This window comes from Corvus brachyrhynchos, unplaced genomic scaffold (assembly GCF_000691975.1).
Source record: "Corvus brachyrhynchos isolate BGI_N302 unplaced genomic scaffold, ASM69197v1 scaffold148, whole genome shotgun sequence".
Classification (NCBI taxonomy): Eukaryota; Metazoa; Chordata; class Aves; order Passeriformes; family Corvidae; genus Corvus; species Corvus brachyrhynchos.
Genome location: NW_008239785.1, coordinates 2,545,783 through 2,564,529, shown reverse-complemented (window position 1 = coordinate 2,564,529; position 18,747 = coordinate 2,545,783). Strand labels below are relative to the sequence as shown.

The 18,747-nt window shown below is 58.0% G+C and overlaps 1 protein-coding gene across 1 annotated transcript in view; it reads right to left on the bottom strand.

Annotated features, from left to right (window-relative positions):
- Nucleotides 1-14,214, bottom strand: part of UNC13D (unc-13 homolog D) — a 16,667-nt gene extending 2,453 nt beyond the window's left edge. The window contains exons 1-32 of the mRNA XM_017743191.1: nt 14,050-14,214; nt 11,946-11,978; nt 11,585-11,692; nt 10,832-10,891; nt 10,531-10,597; nt 10,270-10,447; nt 10,096-10,140; nt 9,608-9,676; nt 9,321-9,390; nt 8,903-9,007; nt 8,541-8,633; nt 8,199-8,302; nt 7,869-7,974; nt 7,183-7,307; nt 6,824-6,914; nt 6,492-6,548; nt 6,308-6,405; nt 6,022-6,073; nt 5,601-5,731; nt 5,204-5,324; nt 4,476-4,616; nt 4,219-4,317; nt 3,643-3,849; nt 3,401-3,469; nt 3,019-3,098; nt 2,695-2,800; nt 2,548-2,619; nt 2,336-2,419; nt 1,944-2,064; nt 1,223-1,346; nt 743-942; nt 9-650 (exon numbers count right to left, since the gene is read on the bottom strand). Of these exons, the coding sequence (XP_017598680.1) occupies nt 547-650; nt 743-942; nt 1,223-1,346; nt 1,944-2,064; nt 2,336-2,419; nt 2,548-2,619; nt 2,695-2,800; nt 3,019-3,098; nt 3,401-3,469; nt 3,643-3,849; nt 4,219-4,317; nt 4,476-4,616; nt 5,204-5,324; nt 5,601-5,731; nt 6,022-6,073; nt 6,308-6,405; nt 6,492-6,548; nt 6,824-6,914; nt 7,183-7,307; nt 7,869-7,974; nt 8,199-8,302; nt 8,541-8,633; nt 8,903-9,007; nt 9,321-9,390; nt 9,608-9,676; nt 10,096-10,140; nt 10,270-10,447; nt 10,531-10,597; nt 10,832-10,891; nt 11,585-11,692; nt 11,946-11,978; nt 14,050-14,106 (3,177 nt within the window). The 5' untranslated portion in view covers nt 14,107-14,214 and the 3' untranslated portion in view covers nt 9-546. The remainder of the gene's footprint in view (nt 1-8; nt 651-742; nt 943-1,222; nt 1,347-1,943; nt 2,065-2,335; nt 2,420-2,547; nt 2,620-2,694; nt 2,801-3,018; nt 3,099-3,400; nt 3,470-3,642; nt 3,850-4,218; nt 4,318-4,475; nt 4,617-5,203; nt 5,325-5,600; nt 5,732-6,021; nt 6,074-6,307; nt 6,406-6,491; nt 6,549-6,823; nt 6,915-7,182; nt 7,308-7,868; nt 7,975-8,198; nt 8,303-8,540; nt 8,634-8,902; nt 9,008-9,320; nt 9,391-9,607; nt 9,677-10,095; nt 10,141-10,269; nt 10,448-10,530; nt 10,598-10,831; nt 10,892-11,584; nt 11,693-11,945; nt 11,979-14,049) is intronic.
- Between the last annotated feature and the right edge of the window lie 4,533 nt (nt 14,215-18,747).

Here is an 18,747-nt window from a genome sequence, read left to right as displayed (position 1 = left end):
TTCAGCACCTCAAATGCCATGTCCCACCCCACTGTGCTGCTGCTCCCAGCACAGGGCCACTGCCCCAAAGCACAGAGTCAGCCCACGCATCAGCTTTGTGGCTTTTCATTTAAAATAAGAGGCTTATCCACAAGTAAATGAGGGGAAAAAGAAATTAAAAAATTTAAAAAAAAAAATGAAGGCTGGTTTGGCCATGGCTGTCCCCAGCCTGAATCAGTTGTGTTGCAGACAGGAAGGGTGGGACACGGCCAGGAGATGCGGCACTGGCAGTGACAAGCTCCAGAGGGATGGACAGGGACAGCCACACTTCCACATCCCTCGTGTAGTGTTACTAATCCAGGCAGGCCAAGAAATCCCCTCAAATCCAGCTGTCCCCCCTCCACGGCTCACGGGAGCGTTGCTGCCCGAAGGTGGGGGTGAGACGGGTGCGGTGGGGCGGGCACAGGGACCCCTCTGTCCCCACACTCCCTGCAGATGTTCTGGCTCCAACACCACAGAAGTCCCGTGGTCCCGCTGGCCTTTCAGGGCCATCTTCCTGGCCCTCCCTCACTCCCTCTCCTTGGACTGCTTGGCTCGCTGCTTGCGGAGCTTAGCGAAGGCCTGAGCCTCTTTGTCCCTTTTCCTGGACTCCAGCAGCTGCAGGATCTCATCTGCCAGAGAAGAGGGGAGTGATGGTGGGAGATGCTCCCCACAGCCCCCTCCCCACGCTGCAGGGCCTCAGCCCGGCTGTGGCACCACGTCCCCGTGGGCTTGGGGTGGTTGAGGGGGAGCCGGGTCTGGGGCACCCGTCCCATGTCAGCCTCCTCGGTGTCGAGGCCGGGCAGGTGGCACAGGGGGAAGAAGGCTTCGCCCTCCAGGTCGTTGGCCCCCAGCACGTCGTAGTCAAACACGGTCAGCAGCAGACAGGCCCCCCCCTGCCGACACTTCTCGGGGGGGATCAAGCTGCAGGGGCACGGCAGGCTGGGGATCATCACATCCCACCCCCTCGGTCCCAAAATTCAACCTTCCATGCTCCACACTGACCCAAACCCCTCAAAACTCAGGGCCCCAGCGCAGCCCCGCACCCTCCCCGGTGTTTGGGGGGACCCCACTGGGGTGCAGGGGGTTAAATCCCTGGACAGGGCGCAGTTCCTGGAGCAGCAGCCCCATGGCAGAGGCTCTGTTGAAGCCTGAGGGGCTGTGGGGACTGGGGGGCCCCTGGTGGGCGTCAGCCCCTACATACAAGTCGAAGGCTTCATCGAAGAGGGGGTGCAGCTCGTTCTTCTTGCACTGGGTGGTCCGGGCCACCACCTCGGGGAACTCGTGCCGGGGCTCCAGCGTGAGCTGGACGAAGGGGTCGCTGGAGCCTGGTGGGGTGCAGACATCAGCCCCTTCCCCATGCCCCTCTGCCCCGGGATGAACCCGGCTGGGGAGGCTGGGACACACTGGGGTGGCTGCAGGAGGGGGGCAGGGCACTGTCACCACAACCCCCAGCCCGGCCCGGGCTCCTGGAGGGTGCGGGAGCCGCCCTAACCCCGCCCGCACAGCGATCGGCCGCGGGTGGCCGCAGGAGGAGTGACCTCTCCTGGAGATCTCCCCGAACGGCAGCCGGACCGCGAGCAGGTCCCTGCTCATGTGGCTTTTTATCCGCGACTGCTTTGCACGATGAAGAAAAGCCGCCTGCCCTGGCTGCTGGCCGGTGGGATGTGGGTACTGTGTCCTGCCTGGTCCTGCCTGCCACATCCCACTGGACCACCCCGGACCAGTGCAATAACCCCCCTTTTCCCCCAAATCCACCTCCTTGGGTAAAGAAAGAAATCGAGAGAGAGTCCAAGCACTGCCAGCACCTCTCCTGACTGGGGCATTCCAGGGACCAAGGACAGGGGGTGCCGGGGCAGTGGGGCTCCCCTGCCCACCCAGGGGGGTCCTGGGACAGTGGGGCTGCCCTGCCCACCCACACCCACCGTTGGAGTCCAGTGGGATGAGGTTGGTGGCGTTGAGCACTTCCACATGGAGTTTCTGCTCCAAAGGCCGGTACAGAGCTTTGATGGTCACGGCCCCGTACTTCTCTGAGCTGGTGTCCAGCTGGAAAGTGGGGTACAGGGATAAGGGTGCTGTCCTTCATCCTCATCATGGAGGGGAGGCACAGGGTCTGGCAGAGGCTGAGCAGGAATTCTGGGGTACCCAGGGTTTGCTGGAATCCTCTGGATGCAACTGAGCTCACTCCTCTCAACACTGTGGCAAAACCTGCCCCAACAGCCCCAGGACTGGGAGGAAATTCCACATTTCCACAGGCAGGGCCTGTGAGCAAGGGTGGGATGCGGGAAGAGGTTGGGAGCACCATCTGGACTCCTACCTGCTGCTGAATCCTGTTGCTGAAGTATTTCTGGATGAGTTTGCGGCTGCTGGCGGAGCAGAGGGCCAGGTGAGTCTCCAGTGTCTGTGGGGAGGGTAAGAGGTGATGGTCAAGCACACAGACAGGTCCACAGCCTGGGGATGTCCTTCCTGGCAACCCTCCCTCCCAAAGATTCCCACGGGGACTCCCCATCCCCATCCCCATCCCCATACCTGGAAGGTTGCAGTGTGGAGGGTCTCCAGCGGCAGCCCGCAGCCCTCGGCGTGGAAGCACAGCTCCAGGCTCTGGGGAACAAGGATGCTGTCAGCCACCAACCAAACCCCTGTCCCTGCCAGGGACCCCCTGCTTCCCCCTGGTACCTTCAGGGCACAGAACAGCCTCTGGTAGTGCTGGACCGAGGGCACCTGCGGCCCCCCTGCTGCTGAGAGCACGGACAGGGTGTGGTGCCACAGGAGAGTGAGGAGGCTGCAGGGGAGAGGGAGGCTGTGAGCAGGATCCAGGGGGTGGGCTGGGGAGATGGTCTTCAGCTGAAGGGCTTTGCAAAGCCCCAGCAGAAAGTGCCTCATCCTGCCAGCCCTGAAGTGGGATGGCCCCAAGCCACACGGAGCTGAGGGGATGCTCCTGCCCGAGGGATGGTGACACTGGTGGCCTCTGCCACAGTGCATCCCAAGTGCCCTGGTCACCTTTTGAAGTTCTCCTGGACCAGATGCTCATTGAGGTACTGCAGCTCCGACTCCAGGAACTTCATGAGCGGGATGATGGACTGCAGCAAGAGGAGAGGGGCATTGGGGAGGGCAGGGGGGCTGTGTCCAGCAGGGCAAAGCAGGCTAGGGAGGATCCCAGAGGGGCTCCTTCCCACAGAACATAGGCAGGCTGTGCCTGGTCTGGTCCTGCTGCTGACACAGGCATCAAGCGAAGCATGTGGAGGTCTGGGCCCCGTCACTGGTGTGTCCTGTGCCCCAGGCGTGGGCAGGGAGCAGCGATGGAGGGTGACAGAGGCCTCCACCAAGCAAGAAAAGACTGCCCAAAAAAGATGGTCCAGGAGGGGCTGGACTAGATACTTACATCCTCAGGCTTCTGGGTGTCACTGGAAGATGAGAGCTCCTGGATGTGCCTGGCAATGCCCTTTTCCAGCTGCCAGGGAGAAATGCAGGAAGAGACTTGGACCCTGCCCTCTGCATCAGCCTCCCCATGCCCAGCTCCACCTTGTCTCCATCCCAGGAGCATTATGGGCTTCAGGACACCTTGGGTGAAACTGCTCTGCACCAGGTGAAAGCCAAGGGGGGGGTCAAAAGGCAGGTGGTCACCTTGGTGGCCAGGGCTTGCACCACATCCCGGACCTCATGGTCCAGGCAGGCCACGGTGCTGTTGAGCTGGTTGTGCAGAGCGTTCTGGATCTGCTGTGGGTCGATGACGCCCCTCATGCGCTGCTCCAGCTGGGCCCAGTCCAGCTGTGACGGCAGCTTCAGCATCAGCAGCCGGAGCTGCTCGATGTTGTTCACCACAATGCAGAGCTGGGGAAGGTGGGTCTGCTTCAGGGTGTCCACACTCCCTGAAGCATCCCACATCCCATCCCCAGTGCGATCTCCACCACTATTGCCATTCCTATCTCCATCCCCATCCTCATCCCTAGTCCATCTCCATCACTACCTCCATACTCATTTTCACCTTCACCTGTGTCCCCATCCCCATTCCGCTCCCCCTGCTCACACCATTTCCCTCCTGATTTTCCAGGATTATGGCTTTTGATGGCCAACTGGTCCCTGTGGAACCCAAACTGGGGATGTCAGCTAGGTTCTCAGCAGCTCAGCTCCCTCTCTGCCCAGAAACCAGGGCCAAATCCTGCCTTTCCTGGAGAAACCAGGACAGGTTGCAATACCAACCTTGTTGGCTGCCTCGCCCTCGTTCCGCTCACTCAGCGACAGAGCCTCAGCCCTCTCCTTGATGAGCTTGCAGTACATCAGGGAGATCTTGCACATGTCCTGCAGGACAGAGAGGAAACCAACGGGACTGAACCAGGCAACACAGGGACCACCGTGGGCTCAGGGAACCACATCACTGGGGAGTACTGGCTCCTTCAAGGAGACACATCTCCAAGAGGAGGAGGAAACTCCAGGTGCTGGTGCCCAGGTGTACAAACCTCCAGGAGATTGACCATGATCATGAAGGCTTTGTCAGGGTCTGGCCAGTTGAGCTGCTGCCAGGTTGTCACGATCTGGGCGTAGCAGGTGGACAGGTCAACAGTGGATGTGCTGTGCTTTTGGTACCCGCAAGGCTTCAGCTGAGGGGCAGAGAAGGCAAACACAGCTCCTTATATAGAGATGCCATCCCAGGCAGCAGAGCTGCTTCTTTACTTTGGGGCTCTCTGGCCCATCATCAGCTCCTTATATCCCAACATCACCACACAACCACTTTGGAGAGTGGAGGAGATGAGGATGGACAGAGCAGCATGAGCTCCCTGCTTCCCTCCATAACCAACCCAGCTTTGCTGGACCCCACTGAAGAGCAGGGAGAGGAGCCTGTGGCCTCATGGCTGCCTTCTCTTCTCTTCTCTCTTCCCAGAGGTTGGAAGCAAAGGGGATTCTCACAGCATGGCCCAAATGCAGGGTCCTCAGCTCACACGGGCTGCCAGGGAGCAGCGAGGGAAGGGACACAGGGACATTGTGTGGGGCCAGGGTGAGTGGGATCATCTGGCCCAGGGGACCACATACTTTGTTATGTCATTTGGGAGAGGAACCAGGAGCTCCTGGGCTGCCAGAGGCACCTATGTGGTGGTCTCAGTGCTGTGAGCCAGGCACAGCAGTGAGGCATGGAGGACAGCTGGAGTGTCCCCAAAGGGAGGAGGGAGACTTCTCCTCTCCACGTTACCTGGTCCATCTGGATGGCTTTCTGAGCCCTCTCTAGCGTGGTGGTGTAGGCCTTCTGCAGCCACAGGGGCAAAGCTTCCTCGAACCACTGGTGGAAATTGCTCAGAGCCAGAGGTCCATCCCTAGGGATGAAGGCACCGGCTTCTCCAACCGCACAGCAGCGGCACGGGGCCGTCACCCCTCCTGCTCTCACATCACTCCTCCTGCTCTCACACCAACCCCACTCAGAGATGAGCCCAAAACTCTCCTGGTGATGCTCCCATTGACACCAGACACCAACAGCCTGCTCTGCCTGGGGTGCAATTAGTGAGGTAGGTGTGTGGGAAGGATCTGGAGATCCTGTCAGTTAACTGCTCGATCCCTCCCTTCCGCGCCTCCCCTCTCCTGGGCTTGGATACCTCCTTGAGAGGGAGTCCTTCATCTCATAGAGCTCCTGCATCTTCCTGTAGAGATCAAAGAGGCTCTCAGCTGTGGGTCTGGACATGCTGCTGTCCACCTTGTGCAGCTGCTCCTGGACATGCTCCGCAACCTGAATGGGAGCAAGGACGGGGGGACACAGTGAAGTCCAGCCAGGAAGGCTCCTTCTGGAGTCAGGGTCAGCTCAGGGGACTCCTATTCCTTTTGGGTGGCATTTCAGAAGATTTGTCGGGTCAAATAGTCACCATCATCACTCTATGGGTGCACAGGGAGAGACAGGCAGTTTCCCTTGCTCCCTTTCCAGGATTGCAACAAGCAGTTGCCTCCTGAAGGGTGGCCAAAAACCTCAGCCTGTCTTTAGACCTTAGTTCCTCGAGGGCAGAGCAGCCCAGGCTTGCTCACCAGGCTCTCCAGCTCCAGGTAGGCAATGGAGAAGATATTCAGCTTCAGGTTGCTGCAAGAGAGAAACATGGAGTCAGGAGCCTGCCAACCCCAGCCCAGCAAAGGCAGCCCAGCAAACCCTGCCGGGCCACGTCCTGGGTGAGGACAGCAAAGCTCTAAGGGGCAGAGATGGGACCAAAGATCCCATCTGGGGAGCCCAAAGGCCAAGGAATGAGGCATCAAAGTGCTCTGTCACTCTTGACCCCAGGGAAGGTGGATGGGGGCGAGATCAAGCACTGAAACCTACGTGCTGAACAATTTATTCCAGATCTTTTGGCACTGCTTGAGATCTTCTATCACCTCCAGAAGGAGCTTGGACAAGGCTTTGCTATTCTCCTCTATGCTCTGCAAAGGAAGGAACAGCTTGTTTTGGATGCTCAGACATTTTGAGGTGACTTTATCGTGTCGGAGAGACAGAGGTGGGAACTGACCTTCACCATGGGCTTGAGGTGCTGCTTCTGCATGTGAAACCACTCCGTGGTGCCTGACTGCAAGAGAGGAGTCCTGGTGGGATGGCAGGGAAGCAGGAGGAGCAAAGCCAGCTCTGTCACCCCCTTCACTCTCCCTGTCCCCTGGGTGGGGTGAGGACCTGTGGTGGGAACCACAGGCTGGGGCCACCAGGTTGAAGAGGGGCGAGTATTTCCCACACCATGGTGATCCGTGGGGATTTGCTGAGCTGTGGGCATTGGGCAGGGGATGGAAGGGAAGGGAGACCCAGAGGGTCCCACCCTGCTGGGGCTGGGGCGGGTGAGACCCCCAGTACCTTCAGAGCTGTGGAGACCATCTGGGGAAGGTCAGGGCTGGGTGTGCAGAGCTCACGGAAAGCTTTTGTTTTGCACATCTGAACCAGGACCCTACAAAGTGAGAACCTCGAGTGAAACCCAGCACCTGCCATGAGAAACAAACACCTCTTCCCCCAGAGAGACAGCCCAAACAGACTTCCCCTCCCAGTGACATTCCCCACAGGGAGCCCAGGCTGAGGGATGGGACAGGACAAGTGTCACAGCAGCCTAGACAGGGGAGGAAGGGCTCACACTGGTTTTGCTCGAGCTCAGGGGCTTGGCCATTACAGTGGCCAAGCCACAGGACCCCACACACAGCTGGCACCAGTGCCCAACTCACCGCAGCAGGGACTGGAGCCTCTCCGTGGACCTCGGCACGGAGAGGGGGAAAATGATGCGGAACCTACGGATGAGGGAGACCCCGTAGGTCAGCAAGGACTGGAAGGACTCGGCCAGCTCTGCTTTCTGAGGAGAAGAAAGGAAACATGCACTGTCCTCCTCAGTGACAGGGAGATGCTGGCAGGACCATGGCACCACAGTGGAGGGAGCTGGTGCTCCCGTTCCTTTCCAGCCTGCTCCAGGAATGGGAGAAAACCCCTGATGTCTCTGGTAGCTTCTCCCTGGAGGGGCTGAACTGAGCTTTGTGCTTAAACCTCATTGCTATGCATGGAAAATTCAGTGTCTCAGCAGGGTGCAGGGATGCTCTGGGAAAACAGGCTGGGAGAAGCAGAAATTGGGTCATGTTTGAGTTTTGCAGGGGGTTGGGATTGACCTGATGGCAGGGATGGAGGAGGAGGAGGATGTCAGTGCAAAGGGTAAGGGGTTCTTCACAGAGAGGGGGAACAAAGCACTGGGAAATGCCCTGCAGACATCCTGGCACCCCTGTACCCCACAACCTCCTGCCCTTCCTGGAACACTGGGAGTGAAACAGCCCCAGGAGCTCCTGGGAGGAGAGGCTCAGGGTTGGGTGCCTGGGGCACCTTCCCCTGATCTCTGACCCCGCACGTGGTGCTGGAGCCCCCTCACCTGCTCTGGCCTCAGGCGCTCCCGCACCCACTGGTACTCGATGCTGGTGATCTGGTGGAGGAGTTTTTCCTGGTTTTTTTTTTTGGTTTTTTTTTGGTTTCTTTTCCTTTTGGCTTCGTTCCGAACCGCAATTCCCGGTGCCGGGGGCGCCCCGCCCCCCCCCCCCCCCCCAGCCACAGCTGGGATCACAGGGGCAGCACCCAGGTGTCCTGGGGGCAACACCTGAGCTCATGGGACACACCAGCTATGGCCAGATGGTCCCAGGGAAGGTTTTGGGGCCCTTGACCCCCCAGGTGCTGCACTGGGGCTCCCTGGGTGTGGGGTACTCACGCCATGTCCTGGTGGAAGTCGGAGAGGTCCTTCTGTGTGGCGTGCAGGTACAGCACGGTGCTGGCGTGGCTGCTCAGCTCCCCGTCCCAGGAGGTGCTGCCGGCCTGCTGGGGGGAAAGGGGGAGGGGAATGTGTCCTGGAGCAAGACAGGATGAGCGAGGAGGGGGACAGGCACCATGGTGGGGTGTATTTGCAGGAATGGGAGCCCCAGAAGGATGCCTGGCACCATCCTGACCCTCATTCCCATCACACAAGTGTCGGGGTGTGGGCTGCAAAGGAAGCTCTCCCCCAGCCCAGCTGCTGGAGGGCTGATTCTGGTGCTGGTACCAGCACTGGTGGTACCTGGTGCTGGAGGATCTCGTAGGACACCAGCTGCTGCAGGAGGTGGCGGTGGACGGTGTAGCTTGGCTGTGTCCGGCTGCTCGTGGTGGCTCTCTGGAAAGAGACAAGGCAGAGAGAACCATCACCTGCCTGGACACACAGGGACACTGTCACAGTGGGGACACAGCACCCAAAAAGTGAGCCTGGAGAGCCAAGGGCTGCAGGTGCACCAGGAGCAGGGTCTGGGGAGGGTCCAGCTCATGCAGACCCTGGTGCTGGCACCTCTGCTCCTGGGGCAGGCCCCAGACAAGCCCCAAGGGACAGGCAGCTGTCCCATCCTGCCCAGGCAATGGGAAAGGACCCCTCTTCCCATTCCATCCCACCTTCTTGTGAGTCAGTAGGAACTGCAGGTGACAGTGTCCCCGGTCGGGATAAGTCTCTGTCCGTGGCTCCAGCTGGTACCAATGGTCATTCCAGCAGTGCAGGTCCTGCGGGCACAGAGGGACAAGGGGGAAGCCGTGGGCAGCCTTCCCAGGAGAAGGATCTCATTCAAAGCCCAGGGGATCTTCATCCCACTGCGTTCATGGAGCAGGAGATTGGATTAAAAATACAGGATATACAATGACTGAGCGTGTTGGAATGACTGTGGCACAGTGAGGGACCTGACATCACTTCGTGGCTCTGAGACAGGATCCAGGCTGTGCTGGGTGCTGCCACAGGGCTGGGATCCTGCCCGGATCCCAGGAGGTTGAACTGGCGCCTGGGGAGCCCCTTGGAGGAGGGGATGCACTGGGCGCTCACCTTCAGGCGCACCACCACGTTCCCCAGGAAATCGTCCTGCCCTTTGTCTTTTCGAGCGTCTTTGAAGATCCTGAAAGGCACAGACAAAGGATGGGGTGGGAAGGTGTCCTGCAGCTGTGACCCGGCCGTGCTCGGGATGCAGAAGGGTGACACAGACCTGCCACCCCACCTCCCTCCCTCCCTCCCTCCCCCCGTCCTTCCAAAGGCGATTTTTAAAATCCAGCAGGCAAATAAACGTTTTCCACCCCCTCTTTCCTCAGCAGCCTTGGGGCCACACCGGCACCAACCTTTTGAGGCCGTGGAGGTCCGTCAGCTCCCCCAGCTTGTGCCGCATCGACTCCACCACGTCTGAATCCCTGCGAGGACGGGAGGCAAAACCCACCGCGGGGGAAGGGGGGGAGACCCAGATGAGGGAAAAATAGAGCAGGGAATTGCAATGACAGTGGAGAAGGGAAAGTACAGGAGCAGGGAAGTGTCAGGATTGAGGCCATCCCAAAACCCAGCCCAAATCTGCGAGCGCGTGGCTTCTCTCCATAAATTAAACCAGGGCTTAGGACCAGCCCTGCCTGGGCACAGCCAGCCTGGGTTTTCTCTCCTGGCACAGGTCACATCCTGCACTGAGCACTGCTCCACAGAAGGTGATGGGGAAAGGGGTCCCCAGCTGCTTTCTGAGCCTTTAAAAGGGTGCAGGTTGAAGGAACACCCCAGGGATTCTCCCAGGAGGCAGAACACCCTCGGGGCAGGGTCCCGGGGTCACTGGGATGCTGTCACTCACCACATGTCCAGGTGGAAGCTGGCTGTCTCCGCATCTTTAAACTCCCTGCAAGGCACCAGGGGATGCTGTTACTCGAGTAACATACCAGTGGTGAACCCTCCATCCACACCCAAGAGCCCCGGCCTCCCCCTGCACCCCCCCGGAGAGCAGAGCCAAGGGGTGGGGCTGGATTACAGGATGAACGTCTCGTTCCACACCGGGCTGAGGGTCTGGTTTATGACTTGGGTGCGATGGATTTGGTCTTCGGGGATGAGGTCTTTGACCACTGCCTTCATCCTCTTCTTGTGGTCGGGGTGGGCTGGTTCCTGGCTCCTGACCTCGATGCCCAGCAGGCAGTAGGGGTCACTGAGTCCTGCGAGGGCGGAGGTGTGGGAATTCCACTCGGGAGCAGCAGCTGCCCCTCTTCCCACAGGACACCCACCCGTCTCCACTTACCGCTGACGTCTTTACCCAAAATCCCCTTGGCTTCCTTCACAGTGGCTTTCAGGCAGTAAATGGGGCTCTGGAAAAATGAAGAAATAGCTATTAATGTGTGGGGTCACCAACCCTGTGAGGAAGGATCAACCCTGCCAGGAAGGAACAACCCTGCAAGGAAGGATGGGGCTCGAGCAGGACCACACCATCAGCTCCCACCCAAGCAGTGACAACCCCAGGGCACCCCAAATCACAATCACAGGGGCTCAGAGGCACTGCAGCCACCCAGCACCACCCCAGCTGCATACTGGGGACACTGTACCTCCAGCTCCATGACCTTCTGCATGATGACACTGTGCTCCTCTGCGTCCATGCCAAAAGCCTGTGTGGATATCGGGGCTGCTGATGGATGCTGCCCTGTTAACAGGGGCTGGAGCACAGCCAGGGGCTTCCTGCTGCTCCCTGGGAGCCAGCTGCAGCCCGAGGAGAGAGGAGAGCAGCAAAGAGCCCGGCAGGAAGGCTGGGGACCAGCTGAAAGCCCTTGAGGGAGAGCCTTCTTCCCACCATCCCCAGCCTAAGATAAACACTTCTCCCCAGGGCTAACATTTCCCAGCCACAGGCTGCTCCCAGCCCTCCAGCTGGATGCTGCTGCTGCATCTTTTATGGTGCTTGTTAAGAGCTCCCTCTGAGTGACCCTGTAGGGCCCAGAGGAATGATTATTGTCTCCAAACAACCAGAGGGAAAGTGTGTGTGTGGAGTCAGGGCAAGTTCTGAGCAGGTGGGATGGGGCACTTCCACATCCTAGCTCCTGGAGCCTCTGGTCAAGCCCAAGCCCCTGGCACATGGAAAGCACAACCTTATTCAGCTTTAATATTCTCAAGTTTGCAAGTGAAAGTTTGTTATTCAGCCTCCTGAGAATTTTGTGGTCTCTTGTGAACCACCAGAGTAAAACAAAGCCCATTTAAAAACCCACTGAGTGAGCTTGGGGCATAACAGACCCCCACCATCCCCTGTAGCTGGGAGGATGGATGTGTCAGGGACCAGGTTTTGGGGACCCTGTCAGGAAGGGACACACCTTCTGCACGTAGGAGTAGAGCTCCTGGGAGTCCCCGATGTGCTGCTGCTCGGGCTTGCCCAGGCGGTGCTGGATGGTGTAGAGAACCTCCTCGTAGAGCAGGGCCAGCTGTGGGGGGACAGTGCTGGCACCTCGTGTGGGGACAGCCAGTGGGGACATGCTCCGTGCATCCCCCAGGATCAGCAGACTTCCTCCTCACAGCTCCCTGAGCTCCTGGCACCCCCTGCATCCAGCCCTGCCCGCCCACACCGGCTGTCCCTGGGGAGCATCTCCAGGAGCTGAGCCATGTCCCCAGGCCCCTGCAGCACTGCCACCCCCTCCAGCACCACCAAGGGACACCACAGCAGGGCCATGCTCGTACCTCGTCCTTGGAGAACCGGTGGGACAGATCCATCTGGGGAGAGAAGAGAAGCAGAGAGGTTTCCCATCACGAGCGTGGTTTGAGGAGGAAATCGCGGCCGGACAAGGCAGGGCAGCCAGGACGGGGTGGCTTCACCCACAGCACATGAGGGTGGGATGTCCCAAAGGATGCTGTGACACCCCACAGCCGAGGGGAATCACCCACCAGCAGGGCAGCACGGGGGGCTTCCCCCCCAGCCCCATTAATTGAGGAGGGGGCTGCAAGGGTGGCAACAGCAGCTTGGGGTTACCCCCAGGAGGCTTTAAAAGCCAACCACCCACCTCTCACCCCCTAGAGCTGCTCATTCCAGCAGCACCAGGCTGGAGAGCAAAGCAGCTGAGGCACAGGGCAGGGGGCCAGAGCACAGTGAGGAGCTCCAGGCTGGGCAGGGAGATGCCAAAAGCCATCAGGATTTGGTGCACTGCTGCAAATCTCTGAAAGCTGCAAGGGTGCACTGCTCATTCCCCACATGAAGGGTGACCAGCAACAGCACTGACTTTCCAAACGAGAATTAAATCCAAGCGGTGACACCACCAGAGGAAGGGGACCAGTGTCCCTGTGCCATCTGCTACTGGTCCTGGCACTGGAGCCTCTGGGAATACAAGGGGTGACACCAAAAAATGTAACAGAAGTTTTTAAAATGAGTTTGGGCTTTTCTGGGCTGAGAGGCATTTGCAGAGCATGGTCCCAGCACCTGCTCATCCAGGGCTGGTGGAGATGGATGGATGCATGGATGGGTGGATGGATGGATGGACAAGTCCTACCTGTGGGTCAGCCCAGGCCCCAAAGTGACCTTAGGATACCCCTAACAGAAAAAAATAAACCAACCCTGAGCTTGAACATTAACATTTGCTTATGGCAAATCTAGGGCTGGCATAATCCCCCGGCCATCTGGACTGAATTCAACCCTTCCGGCCCTGGCAAGTTTAACCCTTGAGCTGCTTCTCTCCCACCTGCCTCCACATCCCTTCTTGTACCCACTGGTGAGTGCTGGGGGCAGCAGCCCCTGTGAAAGGGAAACCTGTTGCACTCAGGAGGGTCCCAGCCTGCCCCTGCCCAGGGACCATCCACCTTCTGCTGCTGCTGGCACTGTCCTGCCTGTGCCAAGGCATGGGGGACATGGCCCCATCCCAAATCCTTCAGCATCCCCACAGTCAGCACTGCCCCATGGCAAGGTCACAAGTGCAGAGGGGACAGAAAAAGGATTTTATTTCTCTGCTGCTGTTATTTATCAGCAAGACACGAGCATCTGCTCCTTGCCCAGCAATGGGGCAGCACAGGAGGGCAGGGGGAGGAATCCCTGCTGGTTTTGGGAGCAGCTCCCTGCTGTTCCCTTCTGCCCCCGGACACGCTGCGGGATCTGCTCCATGCTCCCATGTGCACACGGGACTGGTTAAGCTAAAGCTGAGCTGAGCCACCAGGACATGTTTACTGCTGCTAATCCCCATGCCAAGAACCCAGCTCAAATCCAGGAGTGTTGCTTAAATCGGGGTCTAGATACAGCCACCGGCATCAGCCCACCCCAGCAGCTGCAGCAGTGAGGGCTGCAGGGACAGGCGTGCTCGAGAGGGAGGACAAGTCCACCAGGACAGATCATCCCAGGAGTCCAACACGGGGGACTGTGCCCTCGTGCTCTCAGCAGAGCTGTGGGTCCCATCTCATGGGAACAGACGCAGGGACACAGAGGAAGTGCGTCAGGTTGGGATGGCCCAGAGCAGGGCTTGGGGGAGCTGCTGGCAGCAGAGACCCCAGAGGGGCTGGGAGGGGGCTGGGAAGCCATAGCCAAGCTAAAAGGGGACCCTCAGTGGGGGCACAGAGCTGCAGCTGACCCCGTACTCACCCTGGGGTGCACATTTACATGGGTATGGTACCCCCATCCCTTGGTGACCCTGGCAAAGCATCACACCCAGGACGTGGCCTCGGCCCCTTTTCTCTCATTCCCCTTTTACAGCCTCAGCACCCAGCGCTGCCCCCCCGGGTCCCCTGGGCACAGCCACCCTGACCCTGCCTGGTGTCATCGCACCCCAAATGCTCTCCCCAGCCCCCCGGGCTCAGAGCCACCTACCTCGGGGCTCTCCTCCCCGGGGAGGGTCCCCTGGGGGCTCCCACCAGCACGATCCATCTCAGGGGGAGGCTGAGCGTGGGGCAGGGCTGCAGCTCTGCCTGAAGCTGTGGCCTCCCTCGCTTGCTCAGAGGAGGAAACCACAGACCTTATCACGGCGTGGCCATTTTAGCAAAGCGGAAACGTGCTCAGGGCTCCTTCCAGAGCACCCCAGGGACGCAGGCGCCCCGGCGTCCCCACAGCATGGGGACTGTGTGGCACACATGGGCTGGGGGCAAAAGGAAGGTGTCACATCCAGTCCCTGCTATTGCTTATGAGCCTGGAATTGGGAGTAAGTGGAGAGAAATAGTCCTGAGAAGGCTAAGGCCAGCAGGGGAAGGGGAGATGGAGAGGACTGGTGGAGGCAACAAGAAGGATCTGGGCTCCAAGGTGTCTTTTGGATCCATCGTGCCTTGAGAGCGCCTTGAGAGCACAGACAGGGACCTTGTAGAAAGCAGGGGGGGTCTTCAGCCCCGGGGGGTGGAGGGGATTTGAAACCCCATGCAAAAGCTGCAGGGTGAGAAGTCCTTGCAACACCCAGGAGCGTTGCACAAGGTTGGGCTGAGAACAGATGCAGTAAAGAGCCAAAAACAGCACCAAGAAAGGGCCTGTGACCTTTTCCCCAAACGGGCTGTCCAGAAAGAGCTACTGAGAAAAAAAAGCAGCAAGAAATGAAGTTGAAAATTTGTTCTTTACTATCAGCTTTCATTCTTGTAAACGCTTTATCTGATTGGAACCTGCCAGGCAGTTGCCTGTCACAGACCGGCAGCCGTGCCCTCCCCTCGCAGATCCCTATCAGGATGCTCTCACTGATAACAAACTGGGTGGGGGAAGGCCTGGCTGGGCATCAGGAGATGGCATGGGGAAGAGCCAGCTTGCTCCTGGGTGTCTGTTGTGCCTACAGACACAGCTGAGAGCGGCCTGGGCTTTGGAGGAGCTCTTGAGCTGCACAAGCATTTGCTGCTCAGCAGCCAGACCCACAGGCTGGGGAAGGACAAGGATGACAGCCCATGCTCAGTGTCACTGCTGGGGTTTGGTGTCCCTGCCGGGGCTGCTGAGGAGCCACAGGCCCTGTGCTGTGTTCCCAGCCTCTTTCTGTCCCCTGGAAGGTCCAAAAGCCATTAAAAAGGTGCTTCAGCTGTAACACAGGCAGCAGTGGCTCCACATTGGGATCAGTGGTACTGTGCAGGCACTCAGGGATTTGTGCTGAATCCAAACAGGAAACCATGACCATGGAAACTGCACTGGAAAGTTTGTCTCCTTAACAGCAGGGAAGGAGTCAGAGTCCATCAGCACAGAGACCCAGAGCACACTGGCTCCAAGCACGGCTGCAGGAGGATGCTGGCAGCAGCATCCCTGCGAGAGGAGGAGGGCAGGCAGCCAGGCCCTTCCAGCCTTGCACTCATCCAGTCCTTCAGTTGAGGCAGGTTAGTTTAGGACCTTCCCTTTGCCCTGGAACCCTGTAAGAGCAGGTGATAATGGCAAAAGGGTTCCCTGAGGTTGCAGGACCAGGAGATGGACAAAGGGCTGAGAGCACAGGCAGGGGGTTGATGTGGGGGGCAGATTTTCTTTATCCAGGTCAACCAGTACAGGACTGGGGCCAAGAGGGGCTGCACAACATAAACACAGTGAATTGCCAGGGCAGAGGGATGCCAAGATAATCTACAGAAAAATAATCCAGAGATACAGTGAGACACCAAAAAGCTGAAATCCACTCCTGTGATTTGTCAGCCTTGTCCCCTGAGGTCTGAAAAAAGCTGCTTGTTACACTTCTGCTGTCTCCCCTGACAGGAGCTCTGGTAACTGTCCCCAGGAACTGGGTGCCCCAAGGAACTGGGCGCCCCAAGGAACTGGGCTTCAGAACCCTTTCTTGTGCACTCCCCAGTTTGGCACTGGAGCCCCCTCCTCACCCCACATGTAGTGAGAACGCCCGTTCCCTTTGGTGCCAGAGATGCTCAGAGGTGCTTACCCAGCCCTGCCAGCCTCAGCCTTGGCTTTATCCAGCCTTTTCCCATTGGCTCACCTTGGGCAAACAGCTTTAAAAGCATCTCCTCCCTTGCTGATGGAGGGAGACGTGGTGGAGAAGCTGATTCTTGCCCCGTGACACACACAAATGCAGTTTATTGATCTGGGACATCAGTGCTCTGCTCCCCTGCAAAATGTTGTCAGTGGGAAGTAGAGAAAAGTGCACAATGGCCTTTGGAAACCATTGCTGTCATCTCTGCTTTTAGCTTTGATTGCAAAAGCAAAATCTGGCCCAGCAAAGAGCAACCCCAGAGGTGAAGGCAGGACACGGACACAGCATCCTTGAGCTGCTCACACCTTTCACTGCTTCTTGCCAACAAAAAATAACAGCAGTCAGGATGTCTCTTGCCTCAACCAGCACAGAGAACAGCTGAAAGAGTTTAGTCAGTCCTCAAATCCACTTCTTTCCTCCTTGTAACACTGGAGAAAAAAAATCCAGTCATAACTATTGCTAAACATCAGGCAGTGACCCTCCAGCCAGGAGCTGGTGGCTGGGCTGGGGTTGTGCAGGCTTTACAAAGGAAAAGTTCAGCTGCAGTGTGGGAGAGTCTGTTTAAAAGCACTTTCCCCAGCAGCTCCCCAGGTGGCCACTGCCTGGTTTGCAATGCCCACTGAAATGCTCAGGCACAGTCCGGCAGGGTGGGCAGCACTCAGCTCCCATCAGAGGCCAGCACGGTCCTTAGGCAGGACTCAGTGCAGGGATCACAGGGATTTGAGCCTCTCTGTGTGCCAAGGGAGAGCTGTTTGGTCCTTTTCCCCCCCGGGTTTTACCAGCAGCCATCCCTTCCACAAAATACCGGTGACAAAAATCACCAAGCTCCAGTATTTGCACCTCGAATTACTCCTTGTCCAGGAAACAATAAGAGAAGCCCTAAAGGCAGCTCCAGAATGAGCAAGGATTTCTAGTTAGTAGAGACAATCCTGGCAAACTCCATTCCCCACGCTGGCAGACAACTAGCAAAACATCCCAGACATCCGAGGCAGGACTTTCCAGAGGGAGGGGGGCGGCATTCCCCACAACAGCCCCCCCTTCCCACACCGTCAGTCTGCCTCCCAAAATAGCCACCATATTTATGCACAATATGGACTGAAGCCTTATGTTCCTTTTAAAAAGAAGTCATCCTAAAGGAAAACCCTTTATACCTGTCCCCGGTATAACTAAAGTCCACAGGTCGCTGGTGAATGGGGTTGTAGGGGCTGCTGAGAAAACAGATCTCCAAAGAACAAGCATCATCACCTTCTTTATAGGGAATCATCTTCCCCTTAAAGGAAAACCTGTTAGGAAAGGACTCTCCATCAGCATTAATAGCAGTTTATCTCCTACCTCTTGTCTCGATCCTGAAGCCGCAGCCTGGCCTCACCCTTATCTCTCGGATGGAAATGGGCAAATAGTCAAAAAACTGATTTCAACATGTCCCTCCCTCACTTCTCCTTTTAACCACGGGTCCAATGACTCTGCAAAACCCAGTGGTGCCTTCCAGGCTTTGGCAAGGTGGACAGTGCAGTCACTAGGCAGGGGGGAGGAAGGTGGTTTCAAAATGAGAAAGACATCCCTGTTCTCCCTCTTTGGGGCTGCCCAGGTGGGGAATCCCCCTGAGACCCACTGGGTGCTGTGGGGCCAACGATTCCATACCTGGGAGGGATGTCAGTCATCCCCCCTCCCTGCTTCCTGTGGGGCCTTCCAGTTACTCCTGCCCTGACCCCACATCTCTCCTGCCACAGGCTCTCCTGAGCACTTTGGGGGCACCTCCCAAAAGATGGTGGTACCTGGGAAGGAAGTGGGGAACACACAGCACCTCCCACCTCATTTGGGGCATCTTAGAAGGATGTCAAGGCAAACTCCATCCTTCTGGGAAGAGCAAAGGGGACTCCCAGCCACCCACACAGGACAGGGCAGTTGTGAAAGCTCTGTTCCCCTTGGGAGCCCTGTGCAGGAGCAGGGGTTTGGCACAAGAGCTGCCAGCTCCATCGAAGGGATGTGCAAGGATGAATCTGAGGAGGTCACAGACTTCATGTGTAGACCTGGATGTCTCTCATTTGCCTCACAGCACCTTGTGACCACTTTAAAATGTTTCCACCATCACTGTCATGTGCTGTGTATGCAGCAAGTATTTCTTCCACTTCCCTCTCCCAGTGAGATAATTCCATTTCAGACACTGGATTTATCATCCCCTCACTGCAAGGACAGCGAATGGGGGATACAGATTTCAAAGCCAATTTATTTGCTGGTTTGGGGGCTGAGTTGAGAAAAGCAGGACCTACAGCATGTGCCTGAGCTGAGGAGGGGCCAGGGGAATGTTTGTGAAGGTGGAAGAACTTGGGGCTGACACCCAGGTACCTCCATGCCCCCATGGTGCCCATGTACCAGGTTAATCCGGAGCACAGACACCAAATACTGACCAGCTTCAGCACAAAGCATTCTCCCCATGGCTTTTCCACCAACAGTTCTCCCCACACCCTTGCCAAAGCCCCTGAGGAGCCCACCAAGCTCCACAAGCTTGGATGATGGGAGGAGGCTGAAGGACAACCCCTCCCACCGCCCCCACACTCCAGAGGGACATGCCAAAACATGGAATATTATTGCAGTCAGGCTGGGCCAAGGGGAGAGGCAGTGTGTCCCAGCCAGAGCCCAGCCCT